The following is a 20,467-nucleotide window of genomic DNA, read 5'->3' as shown; positions in this document are numbered from 1 at the left end:
CTGTCATGGTTTCTTCCCACCCCCTGGTATCAACCCTGGATAGGCAGATAATAATTGGAGGTGGTTCATCAGGAAGGGTGGGGAGGGATAAGATACTTGACTGCTTGGATTTATTTTGAATAATCAAGAAACAGTAAAAACAGACATCAAGGGCATCTACCGAGGAGGCTGCGCCTCACATCCTGAGATGAGCATTAGTGTCAAATATAGGACCCCGAATACATTTCCTGATTTCATGAGGGGAGTAAGGAAAATAAGCATGGAACTTGAGGTTGAGAAGAAATCATGCAAGAGACCTGAATCCTAGTTCTGACTCTGTCTCTAAGAACCTTTGGCAAATCCTTCCCTATCTGTAAGCCTCAGACTTCTCATCTGTAAAAGGTAGGGTTAATCCAGTGACTTCTATTCTTATTGCTTACTGGGTCATGGAGTGCTTAGACAATCATATTAGGGATTGTCTCCCCATGTAAACACACATATGCACGTGGTCACAAAAGTTGTGCACACAATTCCAGGATTGTCAGGGATCCCTGAGCCCTGCTGGGGGTCCATATTATGAACAATTGGAATAGAAACCCCCTACAGTCCTTTCAGCGACCAATTACTAAAATTATAGGTGGTTATCAGGCCAGCTGAAATAAAAATACACAGTAGTACTTGGAAAGTGACAACAAAAAAAGTCTTTGAACTGTCATTATTTGTAGGTGATACAATTATCTGCTTAGAAAATCTGAGACTAAAATTTACTGGAGATAATAAAATAGTTTATCAAGTAAAAAAATAAATAAAAAGCAACGACTTTGCGCTCAGACAAACTTGGTTTGAATCCCCATCATTGGCAGTGGCTGCATCAACTTCTATAACATAATTAATCTCTTTGAGCCTCAGTTACAGCATCTATAAAATGGGAATAATAAGATCATGTCCTTCATACAGTTGTTGCAAGAATGAAATTAGGTAATTCAACAAAGTGTTTATATATACAAATGTTCAAAATATTGGGTTGAATTTGATCATTTGCAAAACTGCTAATTTAGGAGAGTTAAACCTAATTAATAAAAATTAAATTAAAGAAATTGCTGTGGATAGCTGATCATTTATTTAGTAAATATTTATTTTGTGCTTACCAAGTGCTAACATATTTTAAGAGAGTGAATTATATCTTTCAAATCAAAGCAGACCTAGGCTGCCTTTACAAATGTACATCAAACCCATACCTGCCTTGGTGAGCTATTTTTCCTCCTGTCTTTCACCCTTGTCCCCACATCCATGCTAATTTAGGGCAACCAAAATGCATTTAGTTAATCTGAGAGTCTTGATCTTTTACTCAAGTTTAACCCATTTACATTTATTGTTTTTACTGATATCTCTGACATATGTGGTGTTATTCTTAACGTCGTAGTTTGCATTTTCTATTTAACATATTCTCCCTTTGCTGAAATTCATTTGTAACTGATTCAGACCTACGTGGATACTGTGATCTATTTGCAGGGAACTTTCAAGTTAAGGGAGCAGATATTATCACTTCTTCCTTAAGATAACCACTCTTACTTCTTTTTCCTTCCGTGGGCACCTTTTGCTTGACCCAGTTTCCCTGCACCAGGGACACCTGGGCATGAGAGGAGAAACTTGGTTGAGTCTCAAGTTGATACTGAGCAGCAATTTGAAGAGTACCATTCTTGATGTTGTCCTTGAAATAAAGACGTAGCATCGCTACTACAGTTGACATTCACAGTTTACAGAGTGCTCTTTACAGCATCTGTCTTATTTAATCTTCACAAAAACCTTGGACATGGTTGTTATTACCTTTTCAATTTCACAAAAGGAAATTGAGATTCAAAGTGTTTAATGATTTGCCCAATATCAAATGGCTGGGGAATGAGCCAAATCAAGTGTACGTTTCCTGTAAATATACAGTGTTGATGTGTCCCAAAATTATGGAAATAATGATATCAGGAAATGTTGACTTTTGCAATATCCTAGACCAGAGTTAAATTATTTATTACTATGCAAGCAGGACATTTCATCCAAATAAGATTCATTCATTCTTATCCTTTCTTTTACCCTATTTTTTCCCTGCCCTCTGATGCTCTCAGCCAAGAAATAGCATCACATTCCATCTTCTTGTGGAAGCCAGAAGCTGGGAAATCACCATGGACACCTCTCTCTCCTTTGTGCCCTCTACCCACTCAGTCACCACATCTTGTTGACCCAAACTCCTAAGTATCTTAAACCTACCCTAAGGAGCACCTGGGTGGCTCAGTTGATTGAGCATCTGACTTCAGCTCAGGTCATGATCTCACGGTTTGTGAGTTCGAGCCCCATGTCGGGCTCTGTGCTGACAGCTCAGAGCCTGGAGCCTGCTTCAGATTCTGTGTCTCCCTCTCTCTCTGCCCCTCCCTCACTCATGCTCTGTCCCTCTCTCTCCAAAATAAATAAACATTAAAAAGATTTTTTTTAATTATAAAAGGGGTGCCTGGGTAGCTCAGTCGGTTAAGCATCCAGCTTTGGCTCAGGTCATGATCTCATGGTTCATGGGTTCAAGCTCCACGCTGGGCTCTGTGCTGACAAATCAGAGCCTGGAGCCTGCTTCAGATTCTGTGTCCCTCTCTCTCTGCCCCTCCCCCACTCACACCCTGTCTCTCTCTCCCAAAAAGAAACATTAAAAACAAAGTTTAGGGGCGCCTGGGTGGCTCAGTCGGTTAAGCATCCGACTTCAGCTCAGGTCATGATCTCGCGGTCCGTGAGTTCGAGCCCCGCGTCGGGCTCTGTGCTGACAGCTCAGAGCCTGGAGCCTGTTTCAGATTCTGTGTCTCCCTCTCTCTGACCCTTCCCCATTCATGCTCTGTCTCTCTCTGTCTCAAAAATAAAAAAAATAAAAAATAAAAAAAACGTAAAAAAAAATAAAAAAAAAAACAAAGTTTAAAAAAATTAAACAAAAAAAACCTGCCCGCTTTCCCCCTTCCTCCCTTCACTATGCTAACCACTGTCATTACTCATCTCTGGCCTGCCACAGCCTCCTAACTGGGCTCCCCGTAGCCAGCCTTGCCTTTCTGACCGATTTTCCATGCAGCAACCAGAGTGATCTTTATCAACTCTAAACCTGACCACAGAACTTCTGTCCTCAAAACTCTCCAGTGCTGATCATTGCTGTAAGAATAAAGGCCAGAATCTTAGCTTAGCTCTCAAGAGACCTATGTGATCCAGCTTCTGAAGACCTCTCCAGATTTATAAGACATTGGCTTTCTTCTGCCACAGTGGAGAGGGCACAGTGGACTACCTCAAATGTCTGCTCTCTCCCTCTGCCTTCTCAGCGCCTTCTCTCCTCCCCTCCTCCCTCTTACCATCCACCCATTCAGTCTGGCTAACTCTGACTCTTCCACCAGGAAGCCTTCCCTGACCACCACCACCCAGACTGTTTGGTTTCCTGTCTGTGTTCCTACTAACAGCCTGTATTTCCACTTTGTTCTGCCTGCTGCACTTGTCACTAATATCTCTTTTCCACCCCACTCTCCCCCACCCCCAGGTTGTAAGCTCTGAGGGCAGGGAGCTATCTTATTCATCCCTGCTTTTCCACCGCCATCCTCCTTGCTGACCCAGGTGGGAGCTGTGTACACTTTCATAATGAATGAATGGATGGTGTGAATGAAAAAAAAAAGGAAGGAAGAGAGGAAGGGAAGGAGAGAAAAGGGGAGGAAGAAAGAGAGAAAGAGGGTAAGGTTAATTGGGGGTATGAAATATGCACTAAGTCTTCGTAATGGTTCTTAAGCAATGTTTCAGAGCCCACTGGTAGTGCTTCATTTTTACAGTAATGAGGCCATCCTCTTGGCTGTGATTATGTTCACATATCTGGCCTGAAATTGCTCATTTTCCTTGAGGTGCAGTCGAAAGCGACTCTAAAAATAGTCACGGGGCAGTGCCACACGTTTTACATAGATTATCCCATTGGATGTACTCCCACTTCATTTCTACCTGAAAGGTAGAAGCCATCATTGTTCCCATCTTACAGATGACAAAGCTGAGGCTAATAGGTAGTTGAAGTGGGTCACAAACTCTCGTCTTCTGGCTCTAACGCTCGCCACTCTGACTGCTACATGACACAACCAGCAATGGAGCATGTCTGGCGAGGGTCGCGGGCAGTGGAGGTGCATCTTTGCGGATTTTTGTGCCACTGAGGGGTGATGGAAGGAAGCTAATTACCTTAGCCCCAAACCCTGGGGTTTTCTGTCTGTATGATGGATTTAGTGCTCTACAGCTGACTGAACTCACTCATAAAAATGAGCTTTGCAAAATGAAGATGAAATGTAGGCTCCATAATTCCCCAGATCTATTCCAACATGGGGACGACAGCCCTGTAGCTCTCTACTGATGATGGACTGGACCCACGACACCCCCATCCCACCCCAGTGGTGGTGACTCATCGCCAAGATCCGGGGCCTGAGTTTCAGGCTGCCTGTCTTGAGTTCCACATTCCAACACACCAAACCCTGCTCCTTTGGTGATGCGAGGACTCGGTGACAGGCACCCACTCCACTGAAAACCAAGACCAGCCTGTGTGTCCACGGCTTTTAGTTGTCCTTCGACACAAAGTACTTTAAGCAACGTATGTCTGTCCATTCACACCACAGAGGACCAAGAGCATAATGGCTGCCAGCGGGATAATTATTAGTAAAAGCAGTGGGAAGAAGATTCGTCTGATGGGCACTGACTGTAGGTACGGCATGTTGTAAGAGCTCAGAAAATATTAACTATTATTCCTTCTTCACAGACACCCTGAAGAAATGCTGTTCTCATCCCCATGTTATAGATGCAAAAACTGTGACTCAGAGAGGTTAAGCAAACTGCTCACCATCACAAAGCCAAGTGGAGAAGTCAGAGTCCAGATTTAAGACAGTCTGGCTTCAAAGCCCATGCTCTTTGGTTTATATATGATAGAAAAACAGAGTAAAAGATGAATAAGTAAGCATCACCAAAGAACATATAAAAAAAAGAATATATAATAAAAAGTAAGCTTTTCTCCCACCCCACCCCTAGCCTCCCAGCCCCCTTTCCCAGAAGCAAGCATATTTACCAATATCTTGGGTGTTTTTCCAGAGATATTCAACACATCATCAAACTTCTATGGAATTATGGATGAAGACATAGGATGGATATGTAAATATATTTATATGTCAGTGCTCTCCACCTTTTAAAATTTAATAGTGTATCTTGAAGCTGCTTCCCCATTGGTCCCTTTTTTTTTTTTTTTTTTTTTAGAGAGAGAGAGAGCGAGAGCACCAGCCAGGGAGGAGCAGAGGGAGAGGGAGGGAGAGAATTTCAAGCAGACTAGGGCTCAGCATGACCTGAGAGTATGACCTGAGCCTAAATCAAGCGTCAGATGCCCAACCGACTAAGCCACCTCCCCATCCCCACTGGTCCTTTTAGATCTATCCCCCACCCTTATTTAATGCCTACACAGGATTCCACTGCATGGATGTGCCATTGTTTACTTAATCTGTTGATACTCTGAACAACCCTGCAAGGAAGGGGTGTGTGTGTGTGTGTGTGTGTGTGTGTGTGTGTGTTAAGGATGTTCCCTCTAGTGTATCTGCAGGAGAAAGTCCTAAAAATTGAATTGCCAGGCCAAAGATCTGTGTATTTTAAGTTTCAGGCTAAATCTTGCCAAACTGCCATTCAAAGAGTTGATACAGTGCAGCAGAGTGAGAGAGTGAGGGCTTCCCGAAGCCTCACGACGAGGCACGCTATCAAACGTGAAACCCCCGTGAATCCTCATTCTGCTAACTCTGAACTACGCTTGTAAGATGTGGGCATCCGATCTGAGATCAGGGCCATCACCACCAGCAAGCTGTAGTCATGAAACTGGGGGAGTCACATGTCTCTGGGACCCCCAAGACACAGAACGCCAGCTCACCTCCTTGATTTGCAGAGGTTGGCGGGTTTGTAGCAATGACTTGCCAGCGTGGGAGAAAGCGTGTCAGCTTGATTCCCGGGTGGTGTTCTCTCGGGGGAAAGACTGCAAATTAGCAGTTCGGGAGATACAAGGAAGTTGGTTGTTTTGTTGTGTTTTGCTGTTGTTTTTTTAAAGAGCACGGTTGAGTTACGGTTTGGGTCTTTGGTTTTGTTTTGCTTTTAAGAGATGGAGACTTGGAATTTGTTCTTAAATGAGATTGAAGGGAGATGGCAAATGGTGCCATAACTCCATCCGTGATTTTGTGAGTGTGCAAGCAGAAAACACCCAGGAGTTCATAGGCTGGGTGCTGTTTCTTCGATACTGCTCACTTAAGAGGTAATATGTATGTAATTAAAAACATCATTTAAATGATGTTCAAAGAGAAAAATAAGGTAGTCAGTGCAAAGGATGTCTCCCTCCTACTTCTGACTGCTAGTATTCCTTGTGAATTGCAACCAATTGCTACCCATTCTTTCCAGAATATTCTCTGCATTTACATGTGAAGAATTCACACATGTGCATCTTTCTTTTTGTACCTTGGAGCTCATTTTGTACCTGTGAATAGAGATCTGGCTCATTCTTTTTTTTTATTATTTATTTTGAGAGAGAGAGAGAGCGCAAGTGCATGCATACGTGAGTGGGTGGGGTGGGGGGGCAGAGAGATAGAGCGGGGGAGAGAGAATCCCAAGCAGGCTCTGCAGCTGTCAGCACAGAGCCTGATGCGGGACTTGAGCTTACAAACCGTGAGATTATGATCTGAGCCGAAATCAAGAGTCAGACGTGTAACTGACTGAGCCACCCAGGCGCCCCTGTTCTTTCTCTCCTACTGGCCTTTGAAACCCAATGTGTGTTTTGCTCCTGCAGCAGACCTCAATGGAACCAGCCACAGTTAAGGAGTTCAATGGCCGCATGTGGCTAGTGGCTAGCCTCCTGGGGGGCATGGCCCTAGACACCCCCCCCCCACCGACCTGTTGTTGATCCACGTTGAATGAGCCTCTTGCTTCTCCAGGCCTCTGTTTGCTCATTTTTGAACGGAGGTTGGGTTGGATCATCTCATCGGCTGTCCTTCACCCTAACATCCTCTGACTTTCGGTGCTACAAATGGAAAGTCATGGACAAGCCAGGACAGTCAGGTCTTCTATGGCAGCTTGATCTCCACATCTAGAAGATGGGGACCATCAAAGGTGACCCTGATCAGAGTGAGGATGAAAAATATGGCAGCTGATGAGGGTGTGCTTTCGGGAGGAGGATACATGAGGCGTGTTGGTGTTAGGGGTGGTGTTAGGACTAGGACCGACCCTGGTAAGTGCTCAGAATCCACCTGCTAGATGCAAGGTTGCCGCCGGGGTTCACTTCACCTTGTCCATGGGTAAAGGTGGGGATAGCAGTTTCTCCTTGCGGTCCCTGCCAGGATCAAATAAGGCACCCGTGCCGAGGGCTCAGCGCCGTGCTTAGCACACAGGAGACTCTCCCTTACTAGAGACTGCTGCCCTCCCCACCCTTCTGGTTGCAAAAATGCAGCCCAGAACGGGGAGCGGCTTGCCCAAGGTCGCACAATGAGATGGTACTGGCAGACGCTGGCCTATTTTGGCTCCCTCCTTCTCCCTGGCAATTGTCCCGAAAGTCAGCCGCTAATTTCCTCGCAGCCAGGTAAATGAAATAAATACCCCCGACACCACTGAACTACTCGAATGAGGCCCGGGTCCAAGTATTGTTTCCACGGTATGCACGAGGGCGTGCACGCATGTGATTTGTTTAAAGTCACTGCTCCAAAGGGTGGAGGCTGGGTCGGCAGGATACGCAGCCCGGCACCCGGCTCCTTGTGTTCAGAGCCCTGTACCGCGACCAGCGCCAGATTCCGCCATGTGATTTCCAGCAAAGGACCCCCTCTAGATGGCACATGAACGACCTCTGGCAAAACTGCGATGGTGTAGAAAATTAAAATTAAAAGCCAGGAAGCCCGAATCGTTGCATATTATGTAACAAAAACAGGAAGCCATTTCTTCTGAGTGTTTGCTGTGTGACATTGCTTGAGGACCCCGATTTCGCTATTTTATTTAATCCCCCTGGTTACCCAGGGAAGTGTAATTGCTTACCAACCCCATTTTACAGATAAGGAAATAGAAGTTCCGAGAAAGTAAAGAACTCCTCTGGAAACACACAGAGCCAAAAAGGCCCTTAAGAATCTCCCCTGTGGGGGCACCTGGGTGGCTCAGTTGGTTAAGCTCTGGACTTCGACTTAGGTCGTGATCTCATAGTTTGTGGGTTCGAGCCCCATGTCGGGCTGTGTGCTGACAGCTCAGAGCCTGGGGCCTGCTTCAGATTCTGTCTGTCTCTCTCTCTCTCTCTCTCTGTTTCTCTCTCTCTCCCTCTCTCTCTCTCTCTCTCTCTCAAAAATAAATAAATATTTTAAAAAATTTTTTTAATCTCCCCTGTGGCAGAAGGGTAGCCAACCACCCCAGCTGACCCAGGAGCCTCCTGGACACTGGATATTCACAAGCTGGGACAAATCGGTCTCCCTGTGGCAACTTAATGTATTCATCTGTTAAACGGGGATATTTGAACCTGACCCTGGTCAGAATGAGGATAAAAATATGGCAGTAGGTGAGGATGTGCTTTGGGGAGGAAAAGGAGGGAGACAAAAGTGTTGCGGGATTGTTATTAGGATCCAGATAGATCCTGGTGAGTGCTTAGAGTCTGGTCACTGAGACACAGGGCTTGTTCTCTCTCTCTCTCTCTTTCTGTCTCAGCAGACAGTGAATATCCCTGCTCCTCCCAAGCCCAGCCTCTTTCCGGTTGTTTCCAAAGATCAAGTTGCCTTCCTAAGGCCGAAGTCTGAGAAACAGCACCCCAATTTCCCAAGCGCCAACCAGCAGCCCTCCCTGATTTGGAAACCAACCGAGAAAGAGGAAAAACTGAGCGTGGCTTGGAAGGCGTGTGGATCGCTTTATTCTTTTCCTTTTCTCTTAAGCCAAGCCCAGGTTCTGTCCTTTCCAAGGTCTGGCCCAAGCCAGAAGTGGCCAAAAAAAAAAAAAAAAAAGCCCTCGGAAACCTCACCTCCCTAGAAGCTTACGTGCGAGTCCCTTCTTTAATTAATGAACAGAGTCCACTGCCTAACTTGGACGCTCAAGAGAGATCTAGAGGTCCCGGCTGTCTCTGCTTCCACCTAAACAACGAACGTCCTGGGTTCAGTACCCAGAAGAAATGAGTGAAGGAAGCCAAGGGGTGGGGGGGAGGGCCGGTCCTCCACGGTGAGGAGAGACACAGGGGCTCTGGGTGGTTTTCTCTGCAGAATGCTGGAAGACACTCAGCTGGTCGACACACGGGCCACACACGCTCACACACACAGCAGAGGAATGACACAGCATGAGGGCGATGCATGAATACACAGAGAGAAACACACACACACAGCGACGCCAGATGGAGAGCGCAGCCCGGGCTGGGCCCGGGGATTCATTCTCCCCTCACCCACGCACAGGGACTGGTGGAGTTACATACTGCGAGCTGCAAAGGGGGAGGTTGACTTGCTCCCCGCCCCGCCTCGAGGGGATCCAGGAAGTGGCACCTCCTTCTTGGGGGTGTCTGCCCCCGCCTCCTGCTCACAGAGGCAGTGGGAGCCGGTCAGCTGCCTCAGCCCCCGGATGACCCCGGGAATTCGCCAAAAGGGAAACGAGGGAGTGAGTGTCACTTTGTTGGTAGTGGCAGATGGGGGCTCCCTCCCCGCGCTGAGTGTGGGGACGATGCCCGCAGGGAAGGGTGTCGGGATAGAGCTGGAACCAGGACTTGAACCGGGGGACAGAGAACGATGGAGGGGTCCTCTGCTGCCTCCCTCCTGCCCCCACTCCACCCACAACCCACAGACGACCTGCTCCAACCCAGACACTAGGACTCACTAATAGCCGCCTGCTGTGTGTGCATTCCACAGGTGCAACCCACCCCCCCGGGCCATAGCATCTTCAGCGAGGTCCCCTGTTGCGCCCTGGTACCCCCAACCATACCCCGTGTCTCCAAGCCTGGGGGAGTCAGGGAGAGTGAAGAAAATAACCAGAATATGAAATTTAAAAAATCAGAGTGTAAGTTTAAAAGCTCGGGCTCAAGAGTGGGGCACACCTGAATTTAAACCTCTCTTTGCCATCATTTCTGCATGACCTTGGACAAGTGAACTACCCTTCCCAGGCTTCTCATCTACTGAAGGGTAATTGTGAGGATCAAAGGAGAAAAAATATATACGTTAGGAGCGTACATACTCAATAAGTGTCTGCTATGTTTAATCTTTTGGGATTTTTCTTCAGTCAACAAATACTCATTGAGCACGTGCTGTGCGCCTATGCTAACCCTTAGGGGGACACAGTCGCTCTTCCAAATGTTTCCGCATTAGGATTTCGGGTTGTCTGTGGAATGCAGATGCCCTCCAGAGTTTTGCGTGAACCCATGTCTTCCGTAGTTATCACACCAAATTTGGTTTATACTGGTTTGTAATGCGGCCACGTCTGTCCTTTTGAGCCTGGAACAAGTCGCTCATTACAAAAATGGTCAGAGAGGCCAATTGACATCATTGGTGGCCCTCCCCCTTCCAGTGGGTTTGTTGTGGGGACTTTGGGGGTAGCTGGGACAGAGGGCCCAAAGGTCCGTGCTGGCTGAGCTCCTGACCCGTGAGTGGAAAATGTTTGTAAAACACAGAGAGCCAAACACGTGACAGGTTGACTTCACGAGGTGGGAAAGAGATAAGAGATAAGATCGTGATTCTTGCCATCTGATTTCCACAGTTATCAGTGGTTTTTCAAGGAGACCCTCGGTCTTAGAGGGCTTTGCTCATGGGAGATGAAAGCAGGCAATTTGCAGCTCACTGGGGAGGTCCCCCCACTCCCCTCGAGGAGGAAGGATTTCATTTCTAGGTTGGCTTCCAAGCTCCAGCGTCTCGTGGTTGGACTTCTCAGTTGGCTGCATTTTCCATCTCGGTTTTGAAGGTGGTGTTGGGCACTCCACATCAATCTCTCTTTTGTGATTCTCTCCACCCCCTCCCTTGTTCCTTCTCTCCAGCACGGGTCTGACGGGCTGGCGGCGCCGGGAGAATAGTGCGCCCAAGCTTGCGTCACCTCTAGACACATCTAGACACATCCACCAGACACATCTCCTCCCCAGTCTGCCTGACCTGTTGCTTGGGGACACGTCCCACGGCTGGTCCTGACGTCCGCCTGATCAACCATCGCTTCCTAGAGAACGAGGAGGAAGGCAGACGCAGGAGATCATGCCACCGATGGTCGGACAGCAATGAGCGGGTGATGCCGTGTTGACGTCAGAGACGGAGAAGACAAAGCCCCAGAGCAGCTCATTCCTGAGACGCCTCAGCACCAGCCCCCTCTTCCTCCGAGCACGCCCTGAAGCCTGGCTCCTCCTGGTGAAACCATCTTGGCTTGACGCATTTTGAGGTCTTAGTAGACACCATGGAGAATCAGGTGTTCAGCGTTCAGCAGATCCAACCCAACGTCATCTCTGTCCGCCTCTTCAAGCGCAAGGTGGGGGGCCTGGGGTTCCTGGTGAAGGAGCGGGTGAGCAAGCCGCCCGTGATCATCTCCGACCTGATTCGGGGGGGTGCCGCGGAGCAGAGCGGCCTCATCCAGGCCGGTGACATCATCCTTGCAGTCAACGGCCAGCCCCTGGTGGACCTGAGCTATGACAGCGCCCTGGAGGTGCTCAGGGGCATCGCCTCTGAGACCCACGTGGTCCTCATTCTGAGGGGCCCCGAGGGCTTCACCACTCACCTGGAGACCACCTTCACCGGGGACGGGACCCCCAAGACCATCCGCGTGACACGGCCTCTGGCTGCCCCCACCACCGCTGTCGATCTGTCTCACCAGTCATCGGCCAGCAGAGAGCACTCACCGGCAGTGGACAGGGCCACGGGTCCTGGCAATGGGCCGCAGCACGCCCAAGACGGTGGGCAGGAAGCCGGCTCTCTCCCCCGTACCAAGAGCCGGGCTCCCGGGCCCCCGGGCCAGGACTCTGCCAAGAAGAGCATCCAGGGCAGCCAGAACAGTGATTTGCTCAAAGAGATAGAACCTGTACTGAGCCTTCTCACCAGTGGGAGCAAAGGGATCAATGGCGGGGGACCTTCCAAGGCAGAGACGAAGGATGCAGAAGTCCAGGTGGACAGGTAAGCCCTGTGTGTGTGCATGGATGTGTCGTACGCAAACGTGTGTCGCAACTCAGTCTCACAGCCCAGAAGCCGACCCGAGCCGTCCCAGACACCTGCAGAGGCACATGCCCTCAACCGCTCTTGCCTCTTTCTCTCAAAACTGCAACCGTAGGAACAGAATGGGCGTAACCTCCAGCCTGTATCTCTTGCCACAAGACCCAGCTGACAGTCGCGGTGGCTGATGTCACGTCTTCCAGCAACCCCTCACTCAGCACGGGTATTTTTGCGATCTGCGATTCACGGGGCAGAAGACTCAGGCTCAGAGAGGAGGGGCCCTTCCCGAGTCACCCCGTGAGCGAGAGCCGCGTATCCGCAGCAGCCTCCGCATAGGGTGAATGCCAAGGTCCTGGGAAGACAGAGGGGATGGGCTGAGGCCTGCGCAGGCCTCAGCCTAAACCAGCTGTCGCCTTGGGCAGCCGCTGGAGAGCAAGGGAGGTTCTAAGGGAAAGGAATGGAATCGAAGTAGAGGCCCTGCCCCCCCCCCCCCAAAACGGCGCTCTTGCTCGGAGTCTGCAGGAACCGAGGCGAGAGCAGGAAGACCCGGGTCCCGGCCCTTCTGTGTTTGCCAGATTGGCATTTTCTGACTCTGTGGAGGAAGAGAACAGGTGACACAGTGGGCGATTCTAGCTCCTTCTCTGGGGAGGAGTGGGCAGCTGGGCCAAGGGGGTCAGAGAATAGTGGGTCCAGGGATAGAGGAGAGAGGCAAGCTTCTCTGTGAGCCCATTCTGGTCTCAGGTTAGCACAGCTCCCACTTCTTATCCAGCCCCCATGTGGGGCCACCCAGAAACCCAGGACAAGGTTTCCCACCCACCCACCCACCCCATCCCCAAGGACCCCTGAGTGTCCAGAGAGCACTCAGAGGTCCCCAGGGTGTCCCTCAGGAACCTGGATTAAAGCAACTCTCTCCAGGCCCCTGCACTGATTTCATTTAACACATGTTTGTTGAAGACAAACCCGGCACCAGGGGTGGAGGGAACACACCGACGCTCTGACCGTGTGAGTGAATGAAATAGACAAGCCCCGTGAGCTTGGGGACCTTACAGTGTCACAGGGAAAAGGCAAAGAATCAGTGAGATAAAAATGTTAACATAAGTAGGCCGTCAGATATGTGCTAAGGGGATACACGGAATCAGACGGGGGTCAGGACGTATTGCGGAAGGTGGATTTTAGAGAAGAGAGGCTGGGCAGGTCTCAAGGAAGCAGATGTTGGAAGACCCGGAGGGAGGGAAGAAGGGCACGTCGAAGCTTTATGGAGGAGGGGCATGCCGGGCAGAGGAATGGCAGGTGCCAAGGTCCTGAGGTGGGAGGGTGCCTGATGTGGTGGAAGGCCTGCGTGGGACCCAGTCTCCCTTCCTGACGGGTCAGCCCCCCAACCACACTTTGAGGGGGGCCCTCGGTCTATGGCATCGCACCTCAGGCCACCGTTGCATCCTGGAGCTTTTCCAACTTCTCCCACCTGAGCAAAAGCCCAGCTGATTCCAGCAATACCCCGAGCGGGAAGATGGGGTCTCTGCCAGAAGCCCCAGGGGTTCCCTGCTGCCCTTTGAGCTCCTGTCCTCCAACCTGCTTCTTCCCTCTTCTGTGAGCTCCTGGCGGGGGTGGGGGGTGTGCGCAGTTTGGAGTCTCCCCATACCTTTGGTCCCATCTCCACAGGAGATGGAGAGTCTTGGCCCCAGTACACAGGACGTGGTGTTACCCTCTCGGTGGGGCAAGTGGGTGGGGGCCCCTATTGTCCTGACCTTCCTTGCCAGAGCTGGGGGCTGGGATCAGTCCTCAGGGCTGTCCTGGCATACAGAGATCTGGGGCCCGTTTCACCCATGACCAAGCCTGGAGACCCTCCCCACCAGGCTAGAGCCGGGTCCTCGGGGGAGCTGCCATTTCCCAGGTGTCCCTACGACAGCACCTGCAGCAGAGATAACATATTTTTATTTTGAGATAACATAGGTCTTGATGTAGTTTCTGGGCAGCCAGCGGCCCCCAAGTCTCATCCAGTGGGCTTAAATCCTAAAGCATCTATAGAATCCAGAATCAATCATTGGCCTGGTTTTCTAGGAGACACCAGATGTGCCCCCCCACCCAACGAAGTCTTCTGAGCACAACCTCTTCTTCCCCATTCTGGATATATGTGCCTCCCTGCTCCTCAACACCCCCTTCTCCTAGGAAGAGCAATGGGGCCCTGAATGAGTGTGACAGTCCCCTCCTGGAGGCTGTATTTAATGCTCCATGCGCTTGGTTCTGATTCTCAGCTGGGCACGGGGTGGGCATGGGGTTGTGAGCATCAGAATTCCCTGGGGCTTTCTTTCAGCCCCGCCCCAGACCTAGGAGCCTGAATCTCCCTGTGTGACATAGAGAAGTCCCCTGGAGGGTCCCTCTTATCATTGGGAGCTCGGCCCTCCCCCTCCGAGAAGCCAGTGTGACCCTCTCCCAGCTGGCAGTGCGGGATGCAAAAACCTGATGCAGGACACTAGGCTTGGGCGAGGTTGCCAAATGTGAAGGACTTTAACGGGAGCCTGGCCTCAGGGGCGCCTCCAAACACCGCCTCCGAAAAGCAGCCTTTGTTTCCCCAAGGACGGGGGCAGGACATGCTGGTCTGACACGGGGTCTCCTCCGGCAGACCTATTTGCCCAAATTGGGAGGCTGCACCTCAGCTCTCAACCCGCCCTCATCCATCACAGTCCTCCCTCCAGTGACCAAAAGGAGCAGGAAACACTGCTTTGGAAGAAAGTGGCCCAGAGCAAGTACAGGGCTCCATGAACCCCACTAGGGTAAACGGTTCTCAGCAGGAGTATTATCCAATAATAGTGCATGGTCCCCTAGCTCAGTGGCCCACGCCTGTGCTCAAAGCTCCCCACCCCCCACGTTAACAAATATTTTTAATTTTTTTAACGTTTATTTATTTTGAGGGACAGAGCACGAGCAGGGGAGAGGCAGAGAGAGAGGGGGAGGCACAGAATCTGAATCAGGCTCCAGGCTCTGAGCTGTCAGCACAGAGCCTGACCCGGGGCTCGAACCCATGAACCATGAGATCATGACCTGAGCAGAACTCAGACGCCTACCCGACTGAGCCACCCAGGCACCCCCACAAATATTTTTAAATGCCCCCTTTCTTAACCAGGAGCTAATAATGCCCTAACTATAAACTAAAGGAGACCAGGCATAAAAGTAATTTATCATAACAGAAGCTGTAATTTCATCTATCAGCGCTCAGCTATTTGCCCCTAAACAGAGAATTGGTCCACTCACGACCGCGTCAGATGCAGGTGGAACCAGGTGTATTGTTTTGGCCACTCAGATGCCACCAGCGGTGTCTCCTTGGCGATGTGATCTTCCGAAATGGTGACAGACTCCCAATGAAATGATGTCCTGTCTTTTCCCAATGGTTGCATGCATGGAAAACTGAGTGTATTTTAAAGCCATGTTTCAGCGTAAGATTGAATCGGGGTCTTGACTCAGAAGTTTAAGCTTGCTTTTCATCTTGGCTGATGTGCTAAGGCCGCATGGCAGGCAGGACCCTTCTTCCTTGTGTGGATTTGCCCCTGGACCATCCCCAATGCCCCCCTCCTTTCCACCGTGATGCCAGGGACCCTCACCTTCATTGGAAAAACCAAAAGTGCCCTCAGAAATCACCAAACTAGGTGACAGGAATAAGTGCCTTGTTAAGTGTCAGCGTCCCAAGTCAGGAAATGCAAGCCCAGAGACAGAAGGGTCTTCAACGTCACTCTCCGGGCTTGGCGGGCTGGGGACGATTCCAGCCCCTTGGAGCACGTGGCCGCCTGGAAATTACTCAGCCTTCCAGTGGCTTCCCCATCCAGGCTGCTTTTTGGGGTGGGGGTCAGAGCTGGCAGCCTGGATTCTGGATGCCCAGTGAGGCCGGCTGCCTACCAGGCCTGGAGCCCCACATCCGGGTCACAGCCAGCAGGCTGTGGCTTCTGGGGGCCAAGCAGAGGCTGGGGCTGTCCCTGGTTCTCAGCGGTGCCCTTGACTCTCCTGCTCTCTTGGCCTCATTTTCCTTCCTTCCGTCTTTCCTCTTGGACGCGGACCTATTCACCTGCTTCATCTAACTCCTTGCCCTCACGGGGCGTCCCTAGTCCTGTTGTTTGGGAATGCTGGCCCTCCATTGGGGAGAGAAGCGATGTTTAGTCTAGACACAGTCTCACCCTTGATCCCAGGGGGAAGGTGGGTCCGGCAGGTGGTGGCAGTGTGCGGGGAGCGTAAGGAAGGGAAATCTGGGGGCTTCTGGGACCTTCGGCACTTGGGAACGGTCACTTTAAAATGCTGCGTGTCAGAGGATATCCAGGTTGTTCAGATTGCTGCCCTGAAGGAGGGTTCTAAAGAGGCCAAGGTCCCTGGTCCAGCATCCATCTGGACCAGCCGGTCAGCCTCGCCCTGCGTTCTGATGACTTCTCCACTCGCAGGGCACTCGGTTACTTACAGAGAACCTTCATAATAGCCATCTCTTCAGAGCTTGGGTGAATTCAGCCCTGCTTCGTAAGTAGGTTGTATGGTTTGGGCCGCCTTATAGGCAAGGAAACTGACGCTCAGAAAGGTGGGGCAATTTGCCCAGAGTCACACAGCCCTGGCCACAGAGTGCTCATCTTGGTTTTGCTAGAAATCTCACGGTGGGTGGCTACAGTTGACACGAAACCGGGCGAGAAGGGTGGCTGGAGGTTCAGAAGTCAGTTTCGATCCTAGAGAATGAGCTTAACTGGGGAGAGGAGGTCTCCTGTGACAAGCTTCTGTTTTATGACCAACATGCTAATCAAGCTGTACTGAGCCCTCCAGGGGGCCTGGCCTCACACTAAGGTCTTTACATCAATTACCTCATTTGCTCCTCGTAGCACCCCATTTTCCTGGTAAGCAAGCCAAGGCTCAGAGAGGCACAGTCACTTGTCCCAGCTCACAGAGCTAGCAAATGACAGAGCCAGGACTTGACCCCAGGCCCCTGCTCTTGGCCTCCACTAACATAGATTACACTGTTGGCCACAGTGCACTTGACCACTAGCCATCAAGTTTCTGAGGACTTGGGGTATTTTCTCAGTCTGGAAGGGAAACTGAAGTGCCCTCCACGCAAGATAGCACCCCAGGAGAACTGACCTCAGACCAACCAATGACCGCACTGATTCCAGGACTGTCTGCAATAGAGGGTCTCCTCCGTGACTGCACTTGACATGTCTTATGGCTTTGAATCAGTCCGTTGGCATTGACTCCAATGACTGCCTTCACACTGAACCTCAGTGCAAGTTTTCATTCTCACCTTGACCATGTGAACATAAAGGGCTTCCCCAGTCCGTCGTTTCCTGGGGAGGGGAGAGAAGTCCTGGTTATAGAGCTATTGCTCTTACTTTGCACCCTCTCCTATCTGTGTCCCCGCCATCTTGTCAAGTGGCACCCCAGCCCCTCATTCTGAGGAGGAGCTATGGAATGAGCCCACGCAGCCACCCATTCATCCCCAGATTGTGTGCAAGGAAGGGGAGCTTCTCACCATCTTTCATTCAGCAAATATTCACGGAGCATCTTTTCTGCCCCAGATACTGTCCTTGGAACTGGGGATCCACTGATGAGCCTCTGCCATTATGGAGTCACAGACAAGAAATGAATGATAAACAGATAGACTCAGGCTCTCAGGCAATCATGTTAGATAGTGACACATGCTATAAAAGAAATGAAATAGTGATTTGAAGAAATATGGCTTGGGATTGGGAAAAAAAAAAAAAACTAGATCAGAGGGTCAGAGAAGGCCTCCCTGAAGAGGCAACATTTATACTGAGGCCAGAAGGTATGAACCGTGTGAAATCTAGGGAAGGGCGTTCCTGGCAGAAGGTACAGCAGGAGCAAAGGCCCTGAGGCAGGAACAAGGTTGTGATGTTCAAGGAACGGAAAGAAGGTCTGTGGGACGTGAGTGTAGTGAGTAGGAAGAGAGCTATGCGCGCATACACACACACACACACACACACACACACACACAGCCCAAGCCATCCCTGCCCCTGCCACCAAATATTCATTGTATCCATTTCCCCTTGCAGTCGTAACAAATGACCACAAATGTGGTGGCTTGAAACAGTATACGTTTATTCTCTTACAGCTCTGGAGATCTTACATCTGCTCTAGGGGCAAATCTGTTTCCTTACCTTTTCCAGCTTCTAGAGCTGCATCCCTTGCCTTTCTTGGCTGGGGCCCCTGCCTGCCCCTTCCAGCATGAGCATCTTGCTTCTGGAGTCTCATGGCCTTTGTCTTCCATGGCAGAACTCCCTCTGCTTCCTTCTCATAAGGACACATGTGATGGCATCCTTACGGCCATTATAGTTAATGGCCCATCCAAGATGATCTCCCCAATTTCAAGATCCTTAACTTCATCACCCCTGTAAAGACCCTCTTTCCATATAAGGTAACATATGTGGGTTCTGGGGATTAGGATTTGATGTCTTTGGGGGCCGTTTTCAGCCCCCCACCCCCATCCAACAAGCCCTACTGAGCAATTCTGTGGCCAGACCCTGGACTGGCCATTACTATGAGGTCTCATTGGACTGGGCTCAGTGTTCTTCCTTCTAGACCCCCCTTTGCCATCATTAGCTACATATTTTAGGAAAGCCCCTTGACCTCTCTGGGCCTCAGTTTCCCCATGTGTAAAAGTAGCGTGTGGACCAGATGAGCCCTAAGATTCCTTCCAGAACTACCATTCAGGGTCCTCCTGAAGGTCATTGGTGGGCACGCTCATCACAGGCCAAACAACTTACCGGTCCACTTCCTGTCAAACCCACCTGGAAGGTTCACTGCTCCATTCGACCTCCCCAGACCATCACTCCAGGGAGAGGCACTCAAACCCCCCTTTAGGTCAGAGGTCACAAACTGGGGATCGAGGGTCACACTCAGATCTCCCTCGAGTTTTATTGGGCCTGCAGAGTTTTCTGAAAAAGCGATTTTGTGGCAAAACAGAGAAATCAAGAGGTTTCACATTAAACCTGGTTTCCAGCCTCTCAAAAATAAAGAGAGCATCGGAAGAGCTATTAGGACCAAGTCTCTATTGTGGGGAGACAACCAGCCTCGGGAGCTGTGCGGGAGCTGGCATGGGCTCTCCAGTGGCCCAGGATCCAAAACCAGCCAATCTGCTCAGCCCAGACGCTGCAAACACTGGAGGTTGAGGATCCTGCCCAGCATATGTGATGTGAGCAATTACAGTCGTGATTGCTGCTGAGCCCAGAGGCCCTCACCTCACTTCTCAGCTAGAGGATTTCGGTAAAATTCCAGCTCTCAAAAGCATACTTTTCTCCCTCACAACCTTCCCCCACCCCAGCATGAAGAGCTCTAGAACAAAGCTTTGCAGAGACCCCAGATTCATTTTCCACAGCCCCCAAGTCCTCCTGTTTTAACTTAGCTCCCAGCATCCACAGCCAGGTGGAGGGGGGGTGGGCGAGAAGGGGGGTGGTCAGGGAATAGTGTGGTGTCTGTGGAGAGATGCAGCAGGCTTCCTGCCAGGAGCAGCTCTCCTCAGCAGCCTCCTTGCCCGGTTGGGCCAGAGCAGGTGGCCCCCACTTCCAGACTGTGCCCTGCACACAGGCTTGGCCCTCCTGCTCCCCATCCTGGGTACTTGGGGTTGGTTGGTGGTCAGCACTGGGCTGATCAACACATGTGTCAACTTCCTGTGGAGTTGAGCCCACCCCCTGTGTGAGAGTCCGAGGCCTGGCCCCCAGGAAGCCCCCCAGTTGGAAGGATTTGGCAAAGGTTCTTAGAAGGTCTAGAGATGCCAGACTGACTGTTGGCTTGGGCATGATTGTCTAGCTAGCAAAGTGGAGGAAAAGGAGCTTTGGTTTAGTCCTTGCCAGAAAGCATAGAAAATGCTCGCCAAGTGGGAGTTAGACTTCCATGCCTGGTTTTATGGGGGGAAAGAAGAGAGGGAGCTTGGGGGATGTTGATATTTCTGACCAGGAGGGCGCCTTGCTGTTCACAGCCAAGAGTCAGGCCCAGAGCCCTCCCAGGAAGGTGGGTCTTCAAGGAGGTCTGTGAACCATGTGGGGTGCTTTTGACAATGCAGGTTCCAGGGTTCCCTGGGGACCCAGACTCTCCAAAGGGCGAGTTCAGGAGAGTTTTAACAGTTGATGCTGATGCACTCTGAAGTGAGAAATTCCAAGCATGATGGCATGATGGCTCTGGGGTTACTGGTCCACCTAGAATGCAAGCCCACTGGAGGATGGCCTTTCCAGAGGGCTAAGGACACCTGAGAGGAGATAAAAGCCACTTAGTGAAGACATTCTCTTCAATCCCATCTGGGAACAAGGGACAACTGGTAAATAAAGCCTTGTAGACACAGAGATGGGTATAGAACA

General features: G+C 50.6%; 1 protein-coding gene across 1 annotated transcript in view; it reads left to right on the top strand.

The window, feature by feature from the left end:
- NOS1 (nitric oxide synthase 1) overlaps positions 1-20,467 on the top strand; it is a 112,626-nt gene that overhangs the window by 16,575 nt on the left and 75,584 nt on the right. Inside the window, exon 2 of the mRNA XM_042962140.1 lies at positions 10,991-12,104. Coding sequence (XP_042818074.1) covers positions 11,395-12,104 — 710 coding nt within the window. The 5' untranslated portion in view covers positions 10,991-11,394. The remainder of the gene's footprint in view (positions 1-10,990; positions 12,105-20,467) is intronic.

This window comes from Panthera tigris, chromosome D3, assembly GCF_018350195.1.
Source record: "Panthera tigris isolate Pti1 chromosome D3, P.tigris_Pti1_mat1.1, whole genome shotgun sequence".
NCBI classification, from domain to species: Eukaryota; Metazoa; Chordata; class Mammalia; order Carnivora; family Felidae; genus Panthera; species Panthera tigris.
The sequence above is the reverse complement of the archived record's forward strand: the minus strand, read 5'-3'. Positions and strand labels throughout refer to the sequence as shown.